The 21709-nt window shown below is 49.1% G+C and overlaps 1 protein-coding gene across 4 annotated transcripts in view; it reads left to right on the top strand.

Moving 5' to 3' along the window:
• LOC141100081 (centromere protein Q-like) overlaps positions 1-20296 on the top strand; it is a 67522-nt gene extending 47226 nt beyond the window's left edge. For 2 of the 4 annotated variants that reach the window (XR_012234597.1, XR_012234596.1), the window contains exon 9: positions 19924-19989. Coding sequence is in view for 2 of the 4 variants with exons in the window: in XM_073588285.1 (XP_073444386.1) it covers positions 19924-20052 (129 nt within the window). In the remaining 2 variants the exon portion in view is untranslated. Of the gene's footprint in view, positions 1-19923 lie in introns of all 4 variants that reach the window. The other 2 variants (XM_073588285.1, XM_073588286.1) reach the window with 1 other exon arrangement.
• Positions 20297-21709: the final 1413 nt, after the last annotated feature.

Raw genomic sequence — 21709 nt, 5'->3', positions numbered from 1 at the left:
TTCCTTAGTTTAGAACAGAGTAATTACAGGTCTGCAGTAATACATGTGCCTTCCTATATGGCACACAGTGAAACAAATGGAGTCTGCAGCCTGCACATGGACACTCATAAATGTTATTTATTTTCATTTTAGTTTTGAAATATGTGCATATCCTTAGTGGTTTGTAAGTGGATTACTTGAGTATGCTTTTGTTTACCTTTCCTGCTCTTTTAACCCCTTAGTGACAGCCAATTTGGTACTTAATGACCAGGCCAATTTTTATAATTCAGAGCCCTGTCATTTTATGAGGTTATAACTCTGGAACGCTTCAATGGATCCCACTGATTCTGAGATAGTTGTTTTTTTTTTTACATATTGTACTCATTTTATTGGTAAAATTTCTTCGCTATGACTTGCGTTTATTTGTGATAAAAGGAAATTTGGCAAAAATTTTGAAAATTTAGCAATTTTCAAAGTCTTAATTTTTGCTCCCTGAAATCAGAACGTCATATTGCACAAAATAGTTAATAAATAACAATTCCCACATGTCTACTGTGCATCAGCACAATTTTGGAAACATAATTTTTTTGTTAGGATGTTATAAGGGTTAAAGGTTGACCAGCAATTTTCTCATTTTTCCAACAAAATTTACAAAACCAGGGACCACCTCACATTTGAAGTGAGTTTGGGAGGTCGATATGACAGAAAATACCCAAAAGTGACACCATTCTAAAAACTACACCCCTCAAGGTTCACAAAACTACATTCAAGAAGTTTATTAACCCTTCAGGTGCTTCACGATAACTAAAGCAATGTAGAAGGAAAAATGACCATTTCACTTATTTCACAAAAAATTTACTTTGAAACCAAACTTTTTTATTTTCACAATGGTAATAGGAGAAAATGGACCACAAAATTTGTAGTGCAATTTCTTCTGAGTACGCCGATACAACGCATGTGGGGGAAAGCCACTGTTTGGGCGCATGGCAGAGCTCAGTTTGACTTTTTGAACGCCAAATTTTCTGGAATCAATGGCGGGCGCCATGTCGCATTTGGAGACCCACTGAAGTACCTACAGTGGGTATGGAAAGTATTCAGACCCCTTTTAAATTTTTCACTCATTGCAACCATTTGGTAAATTCAAAAAAGTTCATTTCTCGTTCGCCTTATTGGGGGACATAGAGACCATGGGTGTATGCTGCTGCCACTAGGAGGCTGACACTATGCACAGAAAAAGGTTAGCTCCTCCTCCGCAGTATACACCCCACCGACCGGCACTAATTTCCTCAGTTTAGCTTAGTGTCAGTAGGAGGTGGACACGGGTCTTTCATTAGACCCATATCTACCTTAGCGTGCGTCGTTCCCTTGCAGGTTTCAGAGGGATACGGAGTGAACAGTCACATCCGTACTCCCACAAAGAGACTATGAGTACGGCGTGTACTGCCACCCCGTATCCTCATAGCTCTCCGCGGCAGGACCAAGAGCCCCGAGCACGGATGCGTGTCAGGCGATCCACCTTGTCCTCGCCCCCCGTCTCCCACCCACTCGCCCACCAGAGCCTGTCGATCTGGATGAGACGCGGACCTCCTTCTATGGAAGAGGACAGCATCATGATAAGGTACAGGTTTTTGCCGAGAGGTAAGTATGGGACCCCGGAGTCACCTCCTCTCCCTAGCCTCCCACGTCTCCCCAGCTACACCTCTCTTATTTTGGCCAGCCATGCTGCAGGCTTGGGTACCTTGCGGAGCGGGCGCCCTTAATGACATCCCCAGGTGTCACGGCTCCTTTCAGCAGCCTCTTCCTCTCTCTGCGCACCCCCTCCCCTCCTCGGCTGCACTTATCTTATTTCGACAACAGCCGGGCGGCAGGCATGGATCCATTGCGGGATGATCGCGCGGCAGTGCAGCGTTGCCTCCGCGCCGCCCCGCGCTCCCCGCCGGCAGCCGCATCTACTCCAGGCCCCGGCTTCTATTGCGGCCTTGTTCGGCGTCGCGGCCACGCCCCCCGCCTCTTTCCTTAGGCGGGCTTCTCTCCCGCCTGTTCTAATCCCGCCCACCGTTCGCTCCCTCCCATTCTAGGCCACCCTCCGCTCTTTCCCTCTACATCTGCGCTCCGGAGGCGGCGCTCAGCAGCGGGCGGTACCACCTTTGGCTGCAGTTAACCCCGCCCTCCCTGTCTCCACAAGGAAGCGCGCGTTTTTTCTAGCGGGCTCTCAGGAGGACGCCATTTTCTCCAGCCTGTCAGCCGGACTCCTTCGCCGCTTCTGTGGCCTTACAGATATGGACGAGCTGTGCAGCAGCACTCGCTGAAAGCATCTACAGGACACCAGACCGTGAGTAGCTCTGCATCTGCAGACTGACACCCTCCTCTGCCTCCTGTCCCCCATCCTTCCGGCACTGCTTCAGTGACTTTCCCCCCATCCAGCCGCTGCCCAGGAGCCCCCTATTGCTCCACGTGAGAGCGAATCTCAATCAGTGGCGTATCTCACCAGGGCGTCTGTCCCTAGTGGCCATTCTTCATAAGTTGCCCCTGGGCTCCTCTGCAGGACCCAGCAGGTCACAAGAGGTTCCACCTGAACCAGCCACCATGAGCCGCAAAAGACCCACCCAGGATCTCCGGCCGGAATCCTCCCCTCGCTCCATCTCACCACATAGTCCTTCCCAGCAGTTTCCTTCCCGTGCATCCTCACCTGAGTCAGGCGAAGCATTCTCGGATGCGCCATCCGAGGAGATTTTAGAGCTGGATTCGGACCATACCGCGGACATGAAGGTTACGGTACAGAACCTCATTGCAGCGATTAACCATACTTTTGAGATCACAGACTCCCCTGCGAAACCCTCAGATCAGGAGGTTTCGTTCAGACGGGCATAAACACCTCCCGGAGTCTTCGCTCCTCATTCTGAGTTTGCCAAGCTCCTCACCAGGAAAGGGAAAATCCGTCCAGGCGCTTTCAAAGAGGGAAGCGCCTCGGCATGCTGCATCCATTCTCTCAAGAGCTTACTGACAACTGGTCGGCTTCTCCCTCTGTAGACGCTCCTGTGTCCAGACTATCTAACAGCACGGTCCTTCCGATTTCAGGTGTGGCGGTTTTGAAGGATTCTAACGACAGGATCATGGAATCCTTAGCAAAGTCAGCATTCGAAGCGGCTGCGACGGTGCTAAGCCCAGCCTTTGCCTCTACTTGGGTAGCAAAGGCCAAAGCTGCTTGGGCGGAAGATCTCCGCCAAGGCATTCTTGATGGAGCCCAACCAGAGTGTTTGGCCGAGATAGCCAACCAGATCTCCCATGCCGGGGATTATCTGGTCTCTGCCTCCTTGGGGGCCGCCTCTTGTGCAGCTCAAGCGTCCAGCAACTTAGTTGCAATTCGACGTACAATTTGGCTCAAGGCTTGGCAGGCGGATTTGTCGTCTAAAAAATCCCTTACCAATCTGCCCTTTCAGGGTGCGCGTCTCTTTGGATCCCAGCTGGAGCAGATTATCAAAGACGCCACTGGGGGCACAAGCTCTCTTCCACAGTCCAAGCCTCGTAGACCCCCTCCAGGGTGTCAGTTTCGGTCTTTCCGTCGCGACGGCAGAATCTTTTTCCAACCAACAAAGGCCGCAAGCACGCCAGGATAGGAAGAAGGTCTCCTTTATGCCCACTTCATCCTGGCGATCTCACTCCTCCCAGGGCAGAGGGTCCAGAACTGGAAGGTCCACTTCGGCATGACTATCTATAAAGCCCCGAGGTGCCTTTCCAACTGGGCGGCCGACTCCTTTTCTTCAGGAACATCTGGCTTGCCTCAGTGGAAGTCGCTTGGGTCAGGGAAGTTGTATCCTCAGGAAACAAGATAGAGTTCGTGTCTCGGCCCCGGGATCACTTCTTCGAGTCCCGTCCTCCAAAAGGCCCCGCCTTAGTTCCGGGCGTCTTTGCACCCATCGACTCGCTTCTCCATTCCGGGGTCATTGTGCCCGTTCCCGAAACAGAGCGATTCCCAGGGTTTTACTCAAACCTATTTGTAGTGCCGAAAAAAAAAAAGGCGGCGCGGTTCAGACCATTCTGGACTTCAAACTGCTGAACAAGAGGGTCCGCCTGCGTCATTTCAGGATGGGGACCCTCCGTTCAGTAATCGCTTCCATGGAGGCGCAGGAATTCATGTGTTCAATAGACATTCAAGATGCCTATCTGCATGTCCCCATCTTACGGGCATCAGATATTTCTGCGTTTTGCGATTCATCAGGACCACTACCAGTTTGTCGCCCTGCCGTTCGGTCTTACCACCGCGCCCAGAGTGTTTACAAAGATCATGGCGGCGTTGATGGCCCTGTTGTGGTTCAGAGGTCTCGTACTCTTCCCGTACCTCAACGCCATTCTAATCAAAGCTCCGTCTTTTCACCATACTCTCCAAAGCCTTACCATCGTTCTCGACACCCTGTCCAGTTTGGGTGGCTCGTAAACAAGAGGAAGTCCTACCTCGTTGTGACTCAACGTCTTGTGTTTCTAGGCTTATTGTTCGGCACCCGTCGATCAAGGGTCTTTCTCCCGGAAGAGAAGTTGATCTCTGCGGCGAGATGTTCGATCGCTACAGAGCCTAAAGCTTCCATCTTTCCGGTCAGCCATGAAAGTCTTGGAAAAGATGGTATAGACGACGGAAGCGATCCCCTTTGCTCAATTTCACACGAGACCGCTTCAACAGGCCATACTGTCTCGGTGGAACAGGTCCGTTCTCTCCCTGGATCGTCCAATTCGCCTCTCGTTCCGGGTCAAACAGTCCCTCAATTGGTGGCTGACGTCATCCCTCATTTCCCTGGGCCGGTCATTCCTTCCGATTTACTGGCAGATTGTGACAACGGACGCCAGCCTTCTCGGCTGGGGAGCTGTGTTTCGCAATCGGATGGTTCAGGGTCGGTGGTCGACCCAAGAGACAACTCTGCCGATCAACATCCTCGAGATACGGGCGATTTATCATTCACTGGGAAAGGCTTCTCAGGGGTCTGCCGGTCCGGATTCAGACAGACAATGCCACAGCGGTGGCATATGTCAACCACCGAGGGGGGGACACGGAGCTCCTCGGCTCTAGCGGCAGTGTCCAGGATTCTCCACTGGGCAGAGGTATTGGTCCCAGCGATATCCGCAGTGCACATTCCCAGCGTGGACAACTGGGCCGCCGATTTTCTCGGCCGCGAGTGGTCCTTACATCCGAACGTCTTTCATCAGCTTTGCCGTCGTTGGGAGACTCCATACGTGGACCTGCTGGCGTCTCGCCTGAATAGGAAGGTCCCACAGTTCGTATCCAGGGCCCGAGATCCTCTCGCAGTGGGCGCCGAGGCTCTGACCATTCCCTGGTCGCAGTTCAAGCTCCCTTATCTGTTCCCTCCCCTTCTTCCCAAGCTGTTGAAGAAAATCAAGGCGGAGGCGTACCAGTTATCCTCATCGCTCCGGATTGGCCCAGAAGGGCTTGGTTCGCGGACATCGTCAATCTTCTCACGGACGCCCCCTGGAAGCTTTCAGACAGAGCGGATCTGCTGTCTCAAGGTCCAATCTGCCATCCCAATTCTCGGCGTGGCTGTTGAAACCGCGGTTCTGAGGCGGTCAGGTTTTTCAGATCGGGTTATTCACACCATGATCCGGGCTAGAAAACCATCGTCTTCGAGAATTTATTATCGTACATGGAAGGCCTATTTCACTTGGTGCGAGGCCAATGACGTTCCGCCCATGTCCTTTTCTCTCCCTTCTATCCTGGCGTTCCTCCAGGCAGGCCTAGATGCGGGCCTTGCCCTCAGTTCTTTGAAGGATCAGGTTTCAGCGCTCTCCATTCTTTTTCAGAAGATGTTGGCCTCCCATCCGCAGGTCAAAACCTTTCTTCAGGGAGTGGCTCATACGGCACCTGCGACCCGCGCTCCCGTGGATCCATGGGATCTCAATCTGGTTCTGGAGACTCTTCAACGGTCTCCCTTTGAACCTCTCAAGGAAGTCTCCCTGTCCCCTCTCTCCTGGAAAGTGGACTTTCTGGTGGCCATCACCTTCATCCAGCGCGTGTCGGAAATGGTGGCCCTTTCTTGCGCCCCCCTTTCCAGGTGCTCCATCAGGACAAGGTGGTCCTGCGACCCCTCCTTCCTTCCTAAGGTGGTGTCCACTTTTCACCTAAATGAGGACTTTGTTCTCCCGTCCTTTTGTCCGGGTCCAATCCACCCTCTGGAACGCTCCTTGAACAAACTAGACCTGGTCGGGGCCATGAAGGTCTACCTGGCTAGGACGTCTCCCTTGCGGAAGGCAGACTGTTTTTTCATCATTCCAGATGGTGCGCGGAAATGTCAGCCGGCCTCCAAGGCTACCATTGCTCGCTGCATCAGATTGGCAATTTTGGAGGCCTACTGGGTCAAGCATCGAGTGCCCCCTCCGGGAATTAGTGCTCACTCTACCCAGGCAGGGGGTGCCTCCTGGGCGGTGCACCACAAAGCTTCTGCGCAGCAGCTCTGCAAAGCGGCAACCTGGTCTTCGATCCACACGTTTGCCAAATTTTACAAGGTCCACACCTATGCTTCGGCGAATGCCAGCCTAGGCAGAAGGATCTTGCAGGCGGCGGTGGTGAGTCCGCTGACCTGATGGAAGTTTGTTTCCCACCCCAGGGACTGCTTTGGGACGTCCCATGGTCTCTGTGTCCCCCAATAAGGCGAACGAGAAAACAGGATTTTTGGGTTGCTTACCGTAAAATCTGTTTCTCGGAGCCTTCATTGGGGGACACAGCACCCTCCCATATTCTGCAACTCCTGTTCTTAGGTTGTTTGTTGATTACAGTTGAGTTGTCTGTTCTGTTTTCATTCTGTTTTGTTTTGTTACTTCTCCTACTGCTTTCTCACTAACTGAGGAAATTAGTGCCGGTCGGTGGGGTGTATACTGCGGAGGAGGAGCTATCCTTTTTCTGTGCATACTGTCAGCCTCCTAGTGGCAGCAGCATACACCCATGGTCTCTGTGTCCCCCAATGAAGGCTCCGAGAAACAGATTTTACGGTAAGCAACCCAAAAATCCTGTTTTTTTCTCATTAATGTACACTCTGCACCCCATCTTGACTGAAAAAAAAAGAAATGTAGAAATTTTTGCAAATTTATTAAAACAGAAAAAACTGAAATATTATATGGTCATAAGTATTCAGACCCTTTGCTCAGTATTGAGTAGAAGCACCCTTTTGAGCTAGTACAGCCATGAGTCTTCTTGGGAATGATGCAACAAGTTTTTCACACCTGGATTTGGGGATCCTCTGCCATTCTTCCTTGCAGATCCTCTCCAGTTCCATCAGGTTAGATGGTGAACATTGGTGGACAGCCATTTTCAGGTCTCTCCAGAGATGCTCAGTTAGCTTTAGGTCAGGGCTCTCGCTGGGCCAGTCAAGAATGGTCACAGAATTCTTCTGAAACCACTCCTTTGTTATTTTAGCTTTGTGCTTAGGGTCATTTTCTTGTTGGAAGGTGAACCTTCGGCCAAATCTGAGGTCCAGAGCACTCTTTAAGAGGTTTTCATCCAGGATATCTCTGTACTTGGCCATATTCATGTTTCCTTCAATTGCAACCTGTCCTCCTGTGCCTGCAGCTTTAAAACACCCCCTTAGAATGATGCTGCCACCACCATGTTTCACTTTTGGGATTGTATTGCGTAGGTGATGAGCAGTGCCTGGTTTTCTCCACACATACCACTTAGAATTATCACTAAAAAGTTCTATCTTCATCTCATCAGACCAGGGAATCTTATTCCTCAAAGTCCGGGAATCCTTCATGTGTTTTTTAGCAAACTTTATGTGGGCTTTCATATGTTTTGCACTGAGGAGAGGCTTCCATCGGGCCACTCTGCTATAAAGGCCCGACTGATGAAGGGCTGCAGTGATAGTTGACTATGTGGAACTTTCTCCCATCTCCCTACTGCATCTGTGGAGCTCAGCCACAGTGATCTTGGGGTTCTTCTTTACCTATCTCATCAAGGCTCTTCTCCCACGAGTGCTCAGTTTGGCTGGACAACCAGGTCTAGGAAGACTTCTGGTGATCCCAAACTTCTTCCATGTAAGGATTATGGAGGCCACTGTGCTCTTAGGAACCTTGAGTACTGCAGAAATTCTTTTGTAACCTTGGCCAGATCTGGGCCTTGCCACAATTGTGTCTCTGAGCACCTTGGCCAGTTCCTTTGACCTCATGATTCTCATTTGGTCTGACATGCACTGTGAGCTGTGAGGTCTTATACAGACTGTCGTGTGCCTTTACAAATCAAGGCCTATCAGTTTAATTAAACACAGCTGGACTCCAATGAAGGAGTAGAACCATCTCAAGGAGGATCAAAAGGAAGTGGACAGCATGTGACTTAAAACAGGATTTTTGGTTGCTTACGATAAAATCTTTTTCAGAGCCTTCATTGGGGGACACAGGAACCATGGGTGCATGCTGCTGCTACTAGTAGGCTGACACTATGCACAAAAAAAGTTAGCTCCTCCTCTGCAGTATACACCCCACCGACACAGAAACAAAGCAGCTGATAAACATGGGATGGTGCTGTGCTGCTGTGTCCCCCAATGAAGGCTCAGAAAAACTGATTTTACATTAACCCCTTAACGACCAGGGGCATTTTTGGTTTTGCATTTTCATTTTTCCCTCCCCTTCTTTCCAGAGCCATAACTTTTATTTTGTTCCTTCTATATGGCCATGTGAGGGGTTATTTTTTGCGGGACGAGTTGTACTTTTAAATGACACCATTGGTTTTACCATGTCGTGTACTCGAAAACGGGAAAAAAATTCCAAGTGCGGTGAATATGCAAAAAAAGTGCAATCCCACACTTGTTTTTTGCTTGGCTTTTTTGCTAGGTTTACTAGATGCTAAATCTGACCTGCCATTATGTTTCTCCAGGTCATTACGAGTTCATAGACACCAAACATGTCTATGTCTTCTTTTATCTAAGTGGTGAAAAAAAATTCCAAAGTTTGCTAAAAAAAAAAAAAAATTGCGCAATATTCTGAGACCCGTAGCGTCTCCCATTTTTCATGATCTGGGGTCGGGTGAGGGTTTATTTTTTCCATGCCGGGCTGACGTTTTTAATGATACCACTTTTGTGCAGATACGTTCTTTTGATCGCCCATTATTGCATTTTAATGCAATGTCTTGGCGACCAAAAAAACGTAATTCTGGCGTTTTGAATTTTTTTTCTCGCTACGCCGTTTAGCGATCGGGTTAATGCTTTTTTTATTGATAGATCGGGCGATTCTGAACATGGCGATACCTAATATGTGTATGTAGGATTTTTTTTTACTGTTTTATTTTGATTGGGGAGAAAGGGGGGTGATTTGAACTTTTAGGTTTTTTTTAATTTTTTTTCATTTTTAAACATACTTTTTTTTTTTTTTCACTTTTGGCATGCTTCAATAGCCTCCATAGGAGGCTAGAAGCATCCGCAACCCGATCGGCTCTGCTACATATGGACGATGAGCAGATCGCCCATATGTAGCAGATTTACTGCGACAACCGGGTGGCGCTGAAAGCCATATGCCTGGAACAACCATAGAGGTTTTATAGAGACCTCTGGTTGTCCAGGCAACATAACGCCTACCCACGATCACGTGACGGGGGTCGGCGATGAGGTCATTTCGGCCGGAAATGCTATTTAAATGCCCGCTGTCAGCTTTGACAGCAGGATTTAACTAGATGCGAGATCAGCGCAGGAGCCCTCATCAAAGCAGGGGAGATGTCTGATGACGGACTGTGTCCGTCATTGGACATTAAGGGGTTAAGCAACCAAAAATCGTGTTTTTCCTCTATCGCTTCATTGAGGGACACAGGAACCATGGGACGTCCCAAAGCAGTCCCTGGGGAGGGAACGGCAGACACTTCGTTCAGGTTGGAGAACTCACCACTGCCGCCCGAAAGATCCTTCTACCTAGGCTGGCGTCCGCTGAAGCGTAGGTATGAATCTTATAAACTTTTGCGAACGGGTGGATGGAAGACCAGGTTGCTGCTTTGCAAAGCTGTAGGGCGGATGCCCTATGGTGTACTGCCCAGGAGGCGCCTACTGCCCGGGTAGAGTGAGCCTTAATCCCAGGGGGAGGCACTCTGTTTTTGACCCAGTAAGCCTCCAAAATTGCCGTTCTGATTCAGCAAGCAATTGCAGCCTTAGAGGCCGGCAGGCCTCTTCGAACACCATCTGGAATAACGATAAGAGAGTCTGTCTTCCTAAGAGGAGCGGTCCTAGTCAGATTGACCCTCACCACCCTGACCAGGTTTAGCTTGTTCAATGAATGCTCCAGAGGATGCGTTGGAGAAGGGCAAAAAGAAGGGAAAACAATGTCCTCATTTAGGTGAAAAGCAGACACCACCTTGGGCAGGAAGGAAGGCGGAGGCCGCAAAAGCACCTTATCCTGGTGAAGGACCAAGAAAAAAGGGCGACAAGAAAGGGCCGCCAACTCTGAGATGCGCCTGATGGAGGTGATGGCCACAAGAAATGCCACCTTCCAGGACAGCAAGGACAGGGAAGGGCCTCCAGGACTAGACTGAGGTCCCAGAGGTCCACGGGAGTCCGGTACAGAGGAGCCGCATGTGCTACCCCTTAAAGAAAGGTTTTGACCTGAGAGTGGGAGAATAAACTTTTCTGGAAGAGAATGGAAAGCACTGACACCGGCCCCTTAGCAAACTAAGGGCATGACCAGCTCCCAGTTCCGCCTGAAGAAACCAAATTAGAAGGGACAAAAAAGTACATAGGCGGGATGTGATTGGACTCTTACCAGATGAAATAGGCCTTTCAGGTTCGATAATAGACCCTGGATGACGACGTCTTTCTAGCCTGCATCATGGTATGAATCACCCGATCTGAAAATCCGGACACTCTCAGTACCGCGGTTTCAACAGCCACGCTGTTAAATTGAGCGACCGAGAATTATGGTGACAAATCACTCCTTGGGACAGCAGATCCGGTCTGTATGGGAGTGTCTGTGAGAAGATTGACGATCTCTGCGAACCAAGACCTCCTGGGCCAATCCGGTGCGAACAGTATGACTGGCACCTCCTCCGCCTTGATCTTCTTCAACAGCGTGGGAAGAAGGGGAAGGGGAGGAAACAGATGGGGAAGCACGAACTGCGACCAGGGGATGGCCAGAGCATCTGAGCCCACCATCAGAGGAACGCGGGACCTGGAGACGAACCGTGGAACCTTCCTGTTCAGCCGGGACACCATTAGGTCACATCCGGAGTTCCCCATCAAAGGCAAATTTGATGGAAGACCTCCTGATGCAGGGACCACTCTCCTGCTGTGAGACCTTTGCAGCTGAGAAAGTCAGCGGCCCAGTTGTCCACGGGGATATGCATTGCGGATATCGCCGGAACCGACACCTCTGCCCAGAGGAGAATTTTGGATACCTCGGCCATCGCCAAGGGTCTCTGAGTCCCTCTCTGATGATTGAGGTATGCCACCGCCGTGGCATTGTCCGTCTGAACCTGGATTGGCAGACCCCTGAGAAGCCTTTCCCAGTGAAGGAGGGACAGAAAGATGGCCCTTATTTCGAGGTTGTTGATCGCAGAGAAGATTCCTGTGCTGACCAATGTCCCTGCCAGTCAGATCACGAAATACCGCACCCCAGCTGAAAAGGCTGGCATTCGTCATCACCACTTGCCAGTGGACAGGCAGGAAGAACTAGCCCTGGAAGATGAGGGGGGATGCCAGCCACCAATTGAGAGACCGTTTGACTCGGGAAGAGAGCTGAATCAGACGATCCAGTGAGAGAACAGACCTGTCCCACTGCGCAAGGATGGCCTGCTGAAGTGGTCTTGAATGGAAATGGGCAAAGGGGGTCACTTCCAAATCTGCCACCATCCTTCCTAGGACCTTCATGGCTGAGCGAAAGGAAAGAAGCCCAGGGCCTTGTAGAGAGCAAACTCCCTGCTGGAGGATTTATCTCTGCTCTTCAGGGAGAAAAACCCTCGTCTGATGGGTGTCGAACAGCATGCCTAGAAAAATGAGGCGCTGAGTCAGAAAAAGGCAGGACTTCTTCCTGTTGACAAGTCACCCGAAACGGGACAGGGTGTCGAACGATGGCCACAGGCTTCCTGGGCCTGAGAAAAGGACGGAGCCTTGATGAGGATGTCGTCGAGGTACGGGATGAGCACTAGACCTCTGATCCTCAAAATGGCCATCAACGCTGCCATGATTTTTGTGAATACCCTGGGAGCGTTTGCGAGACCGAACGGCAGGGCGACAAACTGGAAATGGTCCTGTTGTACTGCAAAATGCAGGAATCTCTGATGCACTGGAAAAATAGAGACATGGAGATAGGAGTCTTGAATGTCTATGGAGCACAGGAATTCCTGCGCCTCTGGAAGCAATTACTGAACGAAGGGACTCCATCCTGAAATGTCACAGGCGGACCCTTTTGTTCAGTAATTTGAAATCCAGGATGGGCCGAACAGCGCCGTCTTTCTTCGCCACCACAAATAGGTTTGGCTAGAAACCTGTGAAACGTTCCCGGTCTGGGACGGGAATGCGTATCCCCGAACTGAAAAGGGAGGCGATGGATGCAAAGAAACCCGGGACCAGCGAAGGATCTTTTGGAGGACGGGATTCGAATAATCAATCTCGGGGCCGCGAAACGAAATCTATTTTGTATCCTGAGGATACAACCTCCCTGACCCATGCGTCCTCCACCGAGGCGAGTCAAACGTCTCTGGAAAAAAAGGAGATGACCGCCCAGTTTGGGAGATAAGCTGGGGTCTCGGTATGAGTCGTGCCGAGGAAGATTTGCCAGGTCTAGGCCTGGTGGATCTACCTTGGGCGTTACGGGAGCACCAGGAAGGTGTGTGTTTAAAGCAGGGGTGGGGAACGTCCGGCCCGCGGGCCGTATATGGCCCACCATATCATCTGATCCAGCCCCCCAGCCACTCCAGAGCCTCGATCCGGTACCTTGTTGCAGGAGCCAGAGTAGCAGAGGAGGACCCGAGCGGGCCCCGTGCACTGATACCGGCTAATCATGGATATCTGGAGCTGGAGGAGTCACCACGCGCCGCTACCCAGTGTGAGCTGCGCTGTACTCTGTCTGCGGCCTGCCTTCTTCATCACCCCGGTCACCGGTGCGGTGGTGACCGTGTGCTGCTGTGTGTGCGGGGCCTGGGGGCCATCCAGGAGGCTTGGTCAGCGGGACTTACTTCCGTCACTGTGTACTCACTGGACCACTCCAACACCAGGTCAGTATGTGCTGCCTAATGGGGACCTGTGATGCCTGCCTATTGGGGACCTGTGATGCCTGCCTATTGGGGACCTGTGCTGCCTAATGGGGACCTGTGATGCCTGCCTAATGGGGACCTGTGCTGCCTAATGGGGACATTTGCCTGCCTATTGCAGACCTGTGCTGCCTAACGGGGACCTGTGCTGCCTAACAGGGACATTTGCCTGTCTATTGGGGACCTGTGCTGCCTAATGGGGACCTGTGCTGCCTAATGGGGACATTTGCCTGCCTAATGGAGACCTGTGCTGCCTAATGGAGACCTGTGCTGCCTAATGGGGACATTTGCCTGCCTAATGGGGACATTTGCCTGACTATTGGGGACCTGTGCTGCCTAATGGGGACATTTGCCTGCCTATTGTGGACCTGTGCTGCCTAATGGTAACATTTACCTGCTTATTGGGGACCTATGCTGCCTAATGGGGACCTGTGCTGCATATTGGGGACCTATGCTGCCTAATGGTGACCTGTGCTGCCTAATGGGGACATTTACTGTCTAATGGGAACCTGTGCTTCCTAATTCTGGACATTTGCCTGCCTAATGGGGACTTGTGCTGCCTAATGGGGACCTGTGCTGCTTAATGGGGACCTATGCTGCCTATTGGGGACCTGTGCTGCCTAATGGGGACATTTACCTGCCTATTGGGGACCTGTGCTGCCTAATGGTGACCTGTACTGCCTAATGGGGACATTTACCTGCCTAATGGGGACCTCTGCTTCCTAATGGGGACCTGTGCTGCCTAATGGGGACCTGTGCTGCCTAATGTGGACATTTACCTGCCTATTGGGGACATTTTCCTGCCTATTGGGGACCAAATATAGTTGGCTAATGTTTGTTATTAATGAGTGATGAGCGAGTATACTCGTTGCTCGGGCTTTCCTGAGCATGCTTGGGTGTCCTCCGAGTATTTTGGCGTGCAAGGAGATTTAGTTTTCATCGCCTCAGCTGCGTGATTTATGGCTGCTGGACAGCCTGAATACATGTGAGGAATGCCTGTTTGTTAAGGAATCCCCACATGTATTCAGGCTGTCCAGCAGCTGCAAATCATGCAAATCGACAGAAATTAAATCTCCGAGCACGCCAAAATACTCAGAGGACACCTGAGCATGCTCGGGAAACCCGAGCAATGAGTATACTCGCTCATCATTATTAATAATTTTATGCGGCCCCCGAACGCTATTATAAAATTCCAAATGGCACTCGGCAGAAAAAAGGTTCCCCACCCCTGGTTTAAAGGAAACCTTCCTATCCTGGCGAGCCTGCAGCCTCGGCTGCTGGGAAAAATCCTGTCGCCGTGAACGGCGAAAGGGACGAAAGGACTGAAACAGCCGCTTCAGAGGAGGCTGGCGAGGTTTGGACTGGAGGAGAAGGGAAGTCGTGCCCCCCGGTGGGGTCCTTAATAATCTGGTCCAACATGGAGCCGAACAGATGTGATCCGTGGAAAGACTGGCTGGTAAGGGACTTTTTTGACGACAAGTCCGCCTGCCAGACCTTAAGCCAAATAGTCCGCCGGATAGCCATAATTTTGCTGGACGCCTGAGCTGCGCAAGACGTGGCATCCAGGGAGGCAGATATCAAGTACTTCCCTGCATGAGAAATCTGGTCGGCGAGATCCGCCAGCTGCTCCGGTCGAGTTCCAACAAGAATGCCCTGATGGAGCTGTTTGGCCCATTTGGCTATGGACTTCGAAACCCATGTAGAAGCAAAAGCCGGATATACTGTAATGACTGACTTTGCAAAGGATTCTATAATCCTGTCATTGGAATCCTTGAGGGATGCTCCACTAGCAAGGGGAGAATGGTGTTGGTGGACAGTCTGGAAACTGGCGGGTTCACGGTCGGAGAAGCTGTCCAGTTGGCAGTGAGCTCTGGAGAAAAGGGATATAGGACGCCAAGGCGGTTCCCTCTTTGAAAACGTCTGGTCGGGTTCTCCCTTTCCCTGGCAAGTACCTCCTCAAATTCTGTATGAGGAGCGAAGACCTTGGAAGGTGATTTTGACCGTCTAAACGAAACCGCCTGATCTGCGGGTTCCGTAGAGGTATCCTTAATGCTAAAGGTGTGATTGACCGCCACAATGAGGCTCTGGACCATGTCTCATGTTAGAGGCTTGGTCCGAATCCAGGTCCGAATCATCCTCTGATGGTGTGTCCGAGAACGACTCACCTGACTTGGGAGAGGAGGATCGGGAAGAGGCAGACGGCTGGGAAAGCCTGGCGGGTGAGATGGAGCGGGAAGAGGACCTAGAACGGCGTTCCTGCCTGGATCTCTTGTGGCCTGTGTTAGAAGGTCCAGATGGTGATTCCTGTGACCCACTAACCACTACGGATGTCAGAAAGGGCAACCTGTCAAGCACGGACTGAGACACCTTGGTGAGGTCCCCCACGGATTGTGACAGAGAGGAAACCCACACTGGAATAGGGACCTCGCTCTCACCTGGGGCAGAAAGGGACTCCTGTGTGGCGGACACGATGGGTTGCTGCAGTCCTGACAGAGGGGAGAGGACTGACCCGAAGGAAGCTTGCACTTACACGAAGAGCACACAAAATGTCTGACAAGAGCAGAGGAAGAGGTAGAAGGGCGAGAACGCTCTCCTTTAGTATTAGGCATGATGAAACAGACCCACTAACAGGTGCCAGAAGTTTAGGGGACAGGAAGATGCAGCGGAGAGTCAGTCTGCAGAGCAGCTACTCACAGTACTATGCCGGTGTCCTGTAGTATGCTTCCAAGAGTAAAGCCCAAAGCAGTCCCTGGGAAGCAACGTGGGTCCCGCAAGAACTAAACGGTATCCGAAAAAGATGGTGATCGCACTGTGGGCGCAGGGTGAAAAGCGTGTGCAGCAGGGGGTAGAGCGCAATCTGGATAAAGAAACCCGCTCTCTGGGGCCGGAGCAAGAGGCGGAGTCAGCCGCAAGGTTCGGGAGGAGAAAGATGGTGGCGATATAGCACTTAAGCTGGGGCTGGGAGGAGTGGGCGGAGCTAACCGACGGGGGCTGGAGGAGGAAAGGGAGAAGAGACGGGCGGGAAAAAAGCCTGCCCAAGCACAGAGAACAAGGGGGCGGAGCCAATGCCAAACACTAGGCCCGAGAGAAGCTGGGACCTAGATTAATTTTCCTGACCACCGGAGCAGGGGGGAGCGGTAAGGAGGCCATAAAGGAAGGTAGCCCAGCACCCCATTCCACCTGGAAACTAGGGGAAAAAGGCCCCTATCGTCTAAAAGTGTCCCAACACTCCAATCCGTACAATTGAATGAGGAAAAAAAAAATTTGTTTTTCCCCCTTTCTTCTTTCTTCAATCCTGTTTTCTTCTTCTGAGCTTCTCTTTGCCGACTCTGGAGAACCTGGGGGAGAGATGGAAAGAAATGTTCCTCTCTTTCCAGGAATGTAAGATGTCCAAACTTGCTGCGTTGCGGGACGTCCACACCTCCTAACCCCGACAGGCTCTTGGACGAGTGGGTGGGGGACCAGGGGCAAGGATCGGATCCGGATCACCTAAACACGCTTCTGTGTTAGGGGGTTGGGGTCCTGCCGGCTAGACGTATGAGGATAAGGGGTGGCAGTACACACCGTACTCATAGTCTCTTCGTGGGAGTACAGTTGTGACTATTCACACTGTATCCCTCCAGGTACCTGAAAGAAATGATGCACACTGAGGTAGATATGGGTCTAATGAAAGACTCCTTTTCCACCTCCTACTGACACTAAGCTAAAACTTATTAGCCTAGTGCTGGTCGGTGGGGTGTATACTGACTGCAGAGGAGGAGCTAACTTTTTTGTGCATAGTGTCAGCCTCCTAGTGGCAGCAGCATACATCCATGGTTCCTGTGTCTCCCGATGAAGCAATAGAGAAATATAAGTGTCTGAGCAAAGGGTCTGAATACTTATGACCATTTTTAATAAATTTGCCCTTTGATCAGATATTGGCACAGTTTTCCAAGGGCTCGTTACTTTGAATATTGAGCTGCAATATTAGACACTGTCCATAGGGTGGCACTGTTTCTGGTGAGATAAAAAATAATTGACCTTTAATATTTAAATTAAAATCAGCCTCTTTAAGAAGTTTCTAATATGGTATAAAATTCAGAGTAAAAACTCAAATGTCATGTCAGTTTGTTACATTTGCATGAAGCAAACAGTATGGCAAATGTGTAATATATTAACCCCTTCCCAACCTTTGACACTTACGTAGACTTCATGAAAATTCGTGCCATTCCGACCTATGACGCCTAGTTAGGCGTCATGGCAGAAATCGTGTTCCTGCGGGTCGGGTGACTGAGGTCACTGAAAGGTCACCCGACCCGCAGATAGAAGGGGACTTGTACTTCACCCTGGGGGGGGTGGCTTTGCCCCCCCGTAGCTACGATCGGTCTGATTGGCTGTTGAAAGTGAAACAGCCAATCCGAGCAATTGTAATATTTCACCAATGAAACTTGGTGAAATATTACAATCCAGCCATGGACGATACTGCAATATCATCGGGCATGGCTGGAGACGGCGATCTGCCCCCCGCCACCGACTGACGGGGGCGATCTGCCACCGCCGTCAGTATTTGCTGCCGTCCGATTCCCCCCCCCCCGGTACCTCCCGAGTCCCGGTGTCCCTTCGTTTTAGGGACTTCTCTCATGTTCGCCGCCATCTTCTAAAATGGCGGGCGCATGTGCAATGCGCCCGCCAAGATCTGCCGGTCAGCACCCGACAGATTCATTCATTTTGATCACTGTTATGGACCCTATCACAGTGATCAAAATAAAAAAAAATAGTAAATAAACCCCCCCCCTTTATCACCCCCATAGGTAGGGAAAAATAATGAAATAAATAAAATATATTTATTTTTCCATTAAGGTTGGAATTCGGGTTAGGGTTGGAATTCGGGTTAGGGTTGGAATTTGGGTTAGGGTTGGAATTTGGGTTAGGGTTGGAATTAGGGTTAGGGTTGTGGTTGGGCTTGTGGTTGGGGTTAGGGGTGTGTTGGTTAGAGGTATGTTGGGGTTAGGGTTGGAGCTAGAATTGATTGGTTTCCACTGTTTAGGCACATCAGGGGGTCTCCAACCACGACATGGCGCCATCATTGATTCCAGCTAATTTTGCGTTCAAAAAGTCAAACGGTGCTTTTTCTCCTTCCGAGCCCCAATGTGTGCCCAAACAGTAGTTCCCCCCACACATGGGGCATCAGCGTACTCAGGAAAAATTGCACAACTTTGGGGGTCTAATTTGTCCTGTTACCCTTGGGAAAATAAAAAATTGGGGGTTAAAATTATTTTTGTGGAAAAAAATATTTTTTTATTTTCATGGCTGTGTTATAAACTTCTGTGAAGCACTTGGGGGTTCAAAGTGCTCACCACACATCTAAATAAGTTCCTTGGGGTGTCTAGTTTCCAAAATAGGGTCACTTGTGGGGGGGGGGTTTCTACTGTTTAGGCACATCAGGGGCTGTGCAAACGTATCATGACGCCCGCAGATCATTTCATCAAAGTCTGCATTTCAAAACGTCACTACTTCCCTTCCGAGCCCCGACGTGTGCCCAAACAGTGGTTCCCCCCCACATATGGGATACCAGCGTACTCAAACTGGACAACAACTTTTGGGGTCCAATTTATCTTGTTACCCTTGTGAAAATAAAAAATTGCGGGCTAAAACATAATTTTTTAAGGAAAAAAATTATTTTTTATTTTCACGGTTCTGCGTTATAAACTTCTGTGAAGCACTTGGGGGTTCAAAGTGCTCACCACACATCTAGATAAGTTCCTTGAGGGGTCTAGTTTCCAAAATGGGTCACTTGTGGGGGAGCTCCAATGTTTAGGCACACAGGGCCTCTCCATACACGACATGGTGTCCGCTAACGATTGGAGCTAATTTTCCATTCAAAAAGTCAAATGGCGCTCCTTCCCTCCCGAGCCCTGCCGTGCACCCAAACAGTGGTTCCCCCCCACATATGGGGTTTCAGCGTACTCAGGACAAGTTGGAAAACAAGTTTTGGGGTCCACTTTCTCCTTTTACCCTTGGGAAAATAAAAAAATTGTTGCTAAATATCATTTTTGTGACAAAAAAGTAAAATGTTCATTTTTTCCTTCCATGTTGCTTCTGCTGCTGTGAAACATGTGAAGGGTTAATAAACTTCTTGAATGTGGTTTTGATCAGCTTGAGGGGTGCAGTTTTTAGAATGGTGTCACTTTTTGGTATTTTCAGCCATATAGACCCCTCAAACTGACTTGAAATGTGAGGTGGTGCCTTAAAAAAAATGGTTTTGTATATTTTGTTGTAAAAATGCAAAATCGCTGGTCAACTTTTAACCCTTATAACTTCCTAATGAAAAAAATTTGTTTCCAAAAAAGTGCTGATATAAAGTAAACGTGGGAAATGTTATTTATTAACTGTTTTGTGTCACATAACTCTGGTTTAACAGAAAAAATTCAAAATTTGAAAATTGTGAAATTTTTGTCAAATTTCTGATTTTTTCACAAATAAATGCAAAAATTATTGAACTAAATTTACCACTAACATGAAGCCCAATATGTCACGAAAAAATCAGAATTGCTAGGATCCATTGAAGTGTCCCTGAGTTATTACCTCATAAAGGGACACTGGTCAGAATTGCAAAAAATGGCCAGGTCATTAAGGTCAAAATAGGCTGGGTCATGAAGGGGTTAAATGAGAGTTAAAGGCAGGGTTTTATTTTATTTTGACCAATGGTTTTTAGCTCCTCTACAGATAACCTGCTATTTTCTCTCCAGGACATGGCAAAAAAGCTGAAAAACCCTAAGCTACTTCTGAAGGCAGTTTCTCAGGTCCAGTCACATCAGATCTACAAAAATGCACTGAATCTTCTCCAGATGTCTTATGCTGAGACCTCCACCATGTGACCTGCTTGATGAGGAGGGGACTTGGTTGTCTATATCTGGGATGTAGTCAAAATAAAGATTTCTGCGGAAAGCTGAACGTGGATTAAGATCCACTTTTACTTTTTTCTACTTATACTAAAAATATGTTTACATTTTGATGCTATTCAGTTGGCTATACAATTATGATGATCTCCACACACAGTATGAATTCCCACCCAGCCCTCTGTATGTACTGATATTTTAAAAATAAAACAACTAAATCCTTCCTGTTTCTTCATTACCATGGCCTGTACAGTGCACGGACTAATTGCTCACTCAGAGTACAAAAACTAGCTCCAGAATTGCTCCTGAAAAGTTGGACAAGTGGAATCCATATGGTTCAACTTATGCTAATGCAAGTGTGCATTTTTTTTCCTTCTCACATACAGTCATATGTTAAAGTTTGGGCACCCCTATTAATGTTAACCTCTTTTCTTTATAACAATTTTGGTTTTTGCAACAGCTATTTCAGTTTCATATATCTAATAACTGATGGACTCAGTTATATTTCTGGATTCAAATGAGGTTTATTGTACTAACAGAAAATGTGCAATCTGCATTTAAACAAAATTTGACCGGTGCAAAAGTATGGGCACCCTTATCATTTTCTTGATTTGAACACTCCTAACTACTTTTTACTGACTTCCTGAAGCACTAAATTGGTTTTGTAACCTCATTGAGCTTTGAACTTCATAGTCAGGTGTATCAAATCATGAGAAAAGGTATTTAAGGTGGCCACTTGCAAGTAGTTCTCCTATTTGATTCTCCTATGATGAGTGGCATCATGGGCTCCTCAAAACAACTCTCAAATGATCTGAAAACAAAGATTATTCAACATAGCTTTTCAGGGGAAGGATACAAAAAGTTATCGCAGAGATTTAACCTGTCAGTTTCCACTGTGAGGAACATAGGAAATGGAAGAACACAGGTACAGTTCTTGTTAAGCCCAGAAGTGGCAGGCCAAGAAAAATATCAGAAAGGCAGAGAAGAATGGTGAGAACAGTCAAGGACAATCCACAGACCACCTCCAAAGACCTGCAGCATCATCTTGCTGCAGATGGTGTCACTGTGCATCGGTCAACAATACAGCGCACTTTGCACAAGGAGAAGCTGTATGGGAGAGTGATGCGAAAGAAGCCGTTTCTGCAAGCACGCCACAAACAGAGTCGCCTGAGGTATGCAAAAGCACATTTGGACAAGCCAGTTACATTTTGGAAGAAGGTCCTGTGGACTGATGAAACAAAGATTGAGTTGTTTGGTCATACAAAAAGACGTTATGCATGGAGGCTAAAAAACACAGCATTCCAAGAAAAACACTTGCTACCCACAGTAAAATTTGGTGGAGGTTCCATCATGCTTTGGGGCTGTGTGGCCAATGCCGGCACCGGGAATCTTGTTAAAGTTGAGGGTCGCATGGATTCAACTCAGTATCAGCAGATTCTTGACAATAATGTGCAAGAATCAGTGACGAAGTTGAAGTTACACAGGGGATGGATATTTCAGCAAGACAATGATCCAAAACACCGCTCCAAATCTACTCAGGCATTCATGCAGAGGAACAATTACAATGTTCTGGAATGGCCATCCCAGTCCCCAGACCTGAATATCATTGAACATCTGTGGGATGATTTGAAGCGGG

Source organism: Dendrobates tinctorius, unplaced genomic scaffold, assembly GCF_039654945.1.
Source record: "Dendrobates tinctorius isolate UK_male_01 unplaced genomic scaffold, ASM3965494v1 ptg000103l, whole genome shotgun sequence".
NCBI lineage: Eukaryota > Metazoa > Chordata > Amphibia > Anura > Dendrobatidae > Dendrobates > Dendrobates tinctorius.
This window is presented reverse-complemented; position numbering and strand designations above follow the sequence as displayed.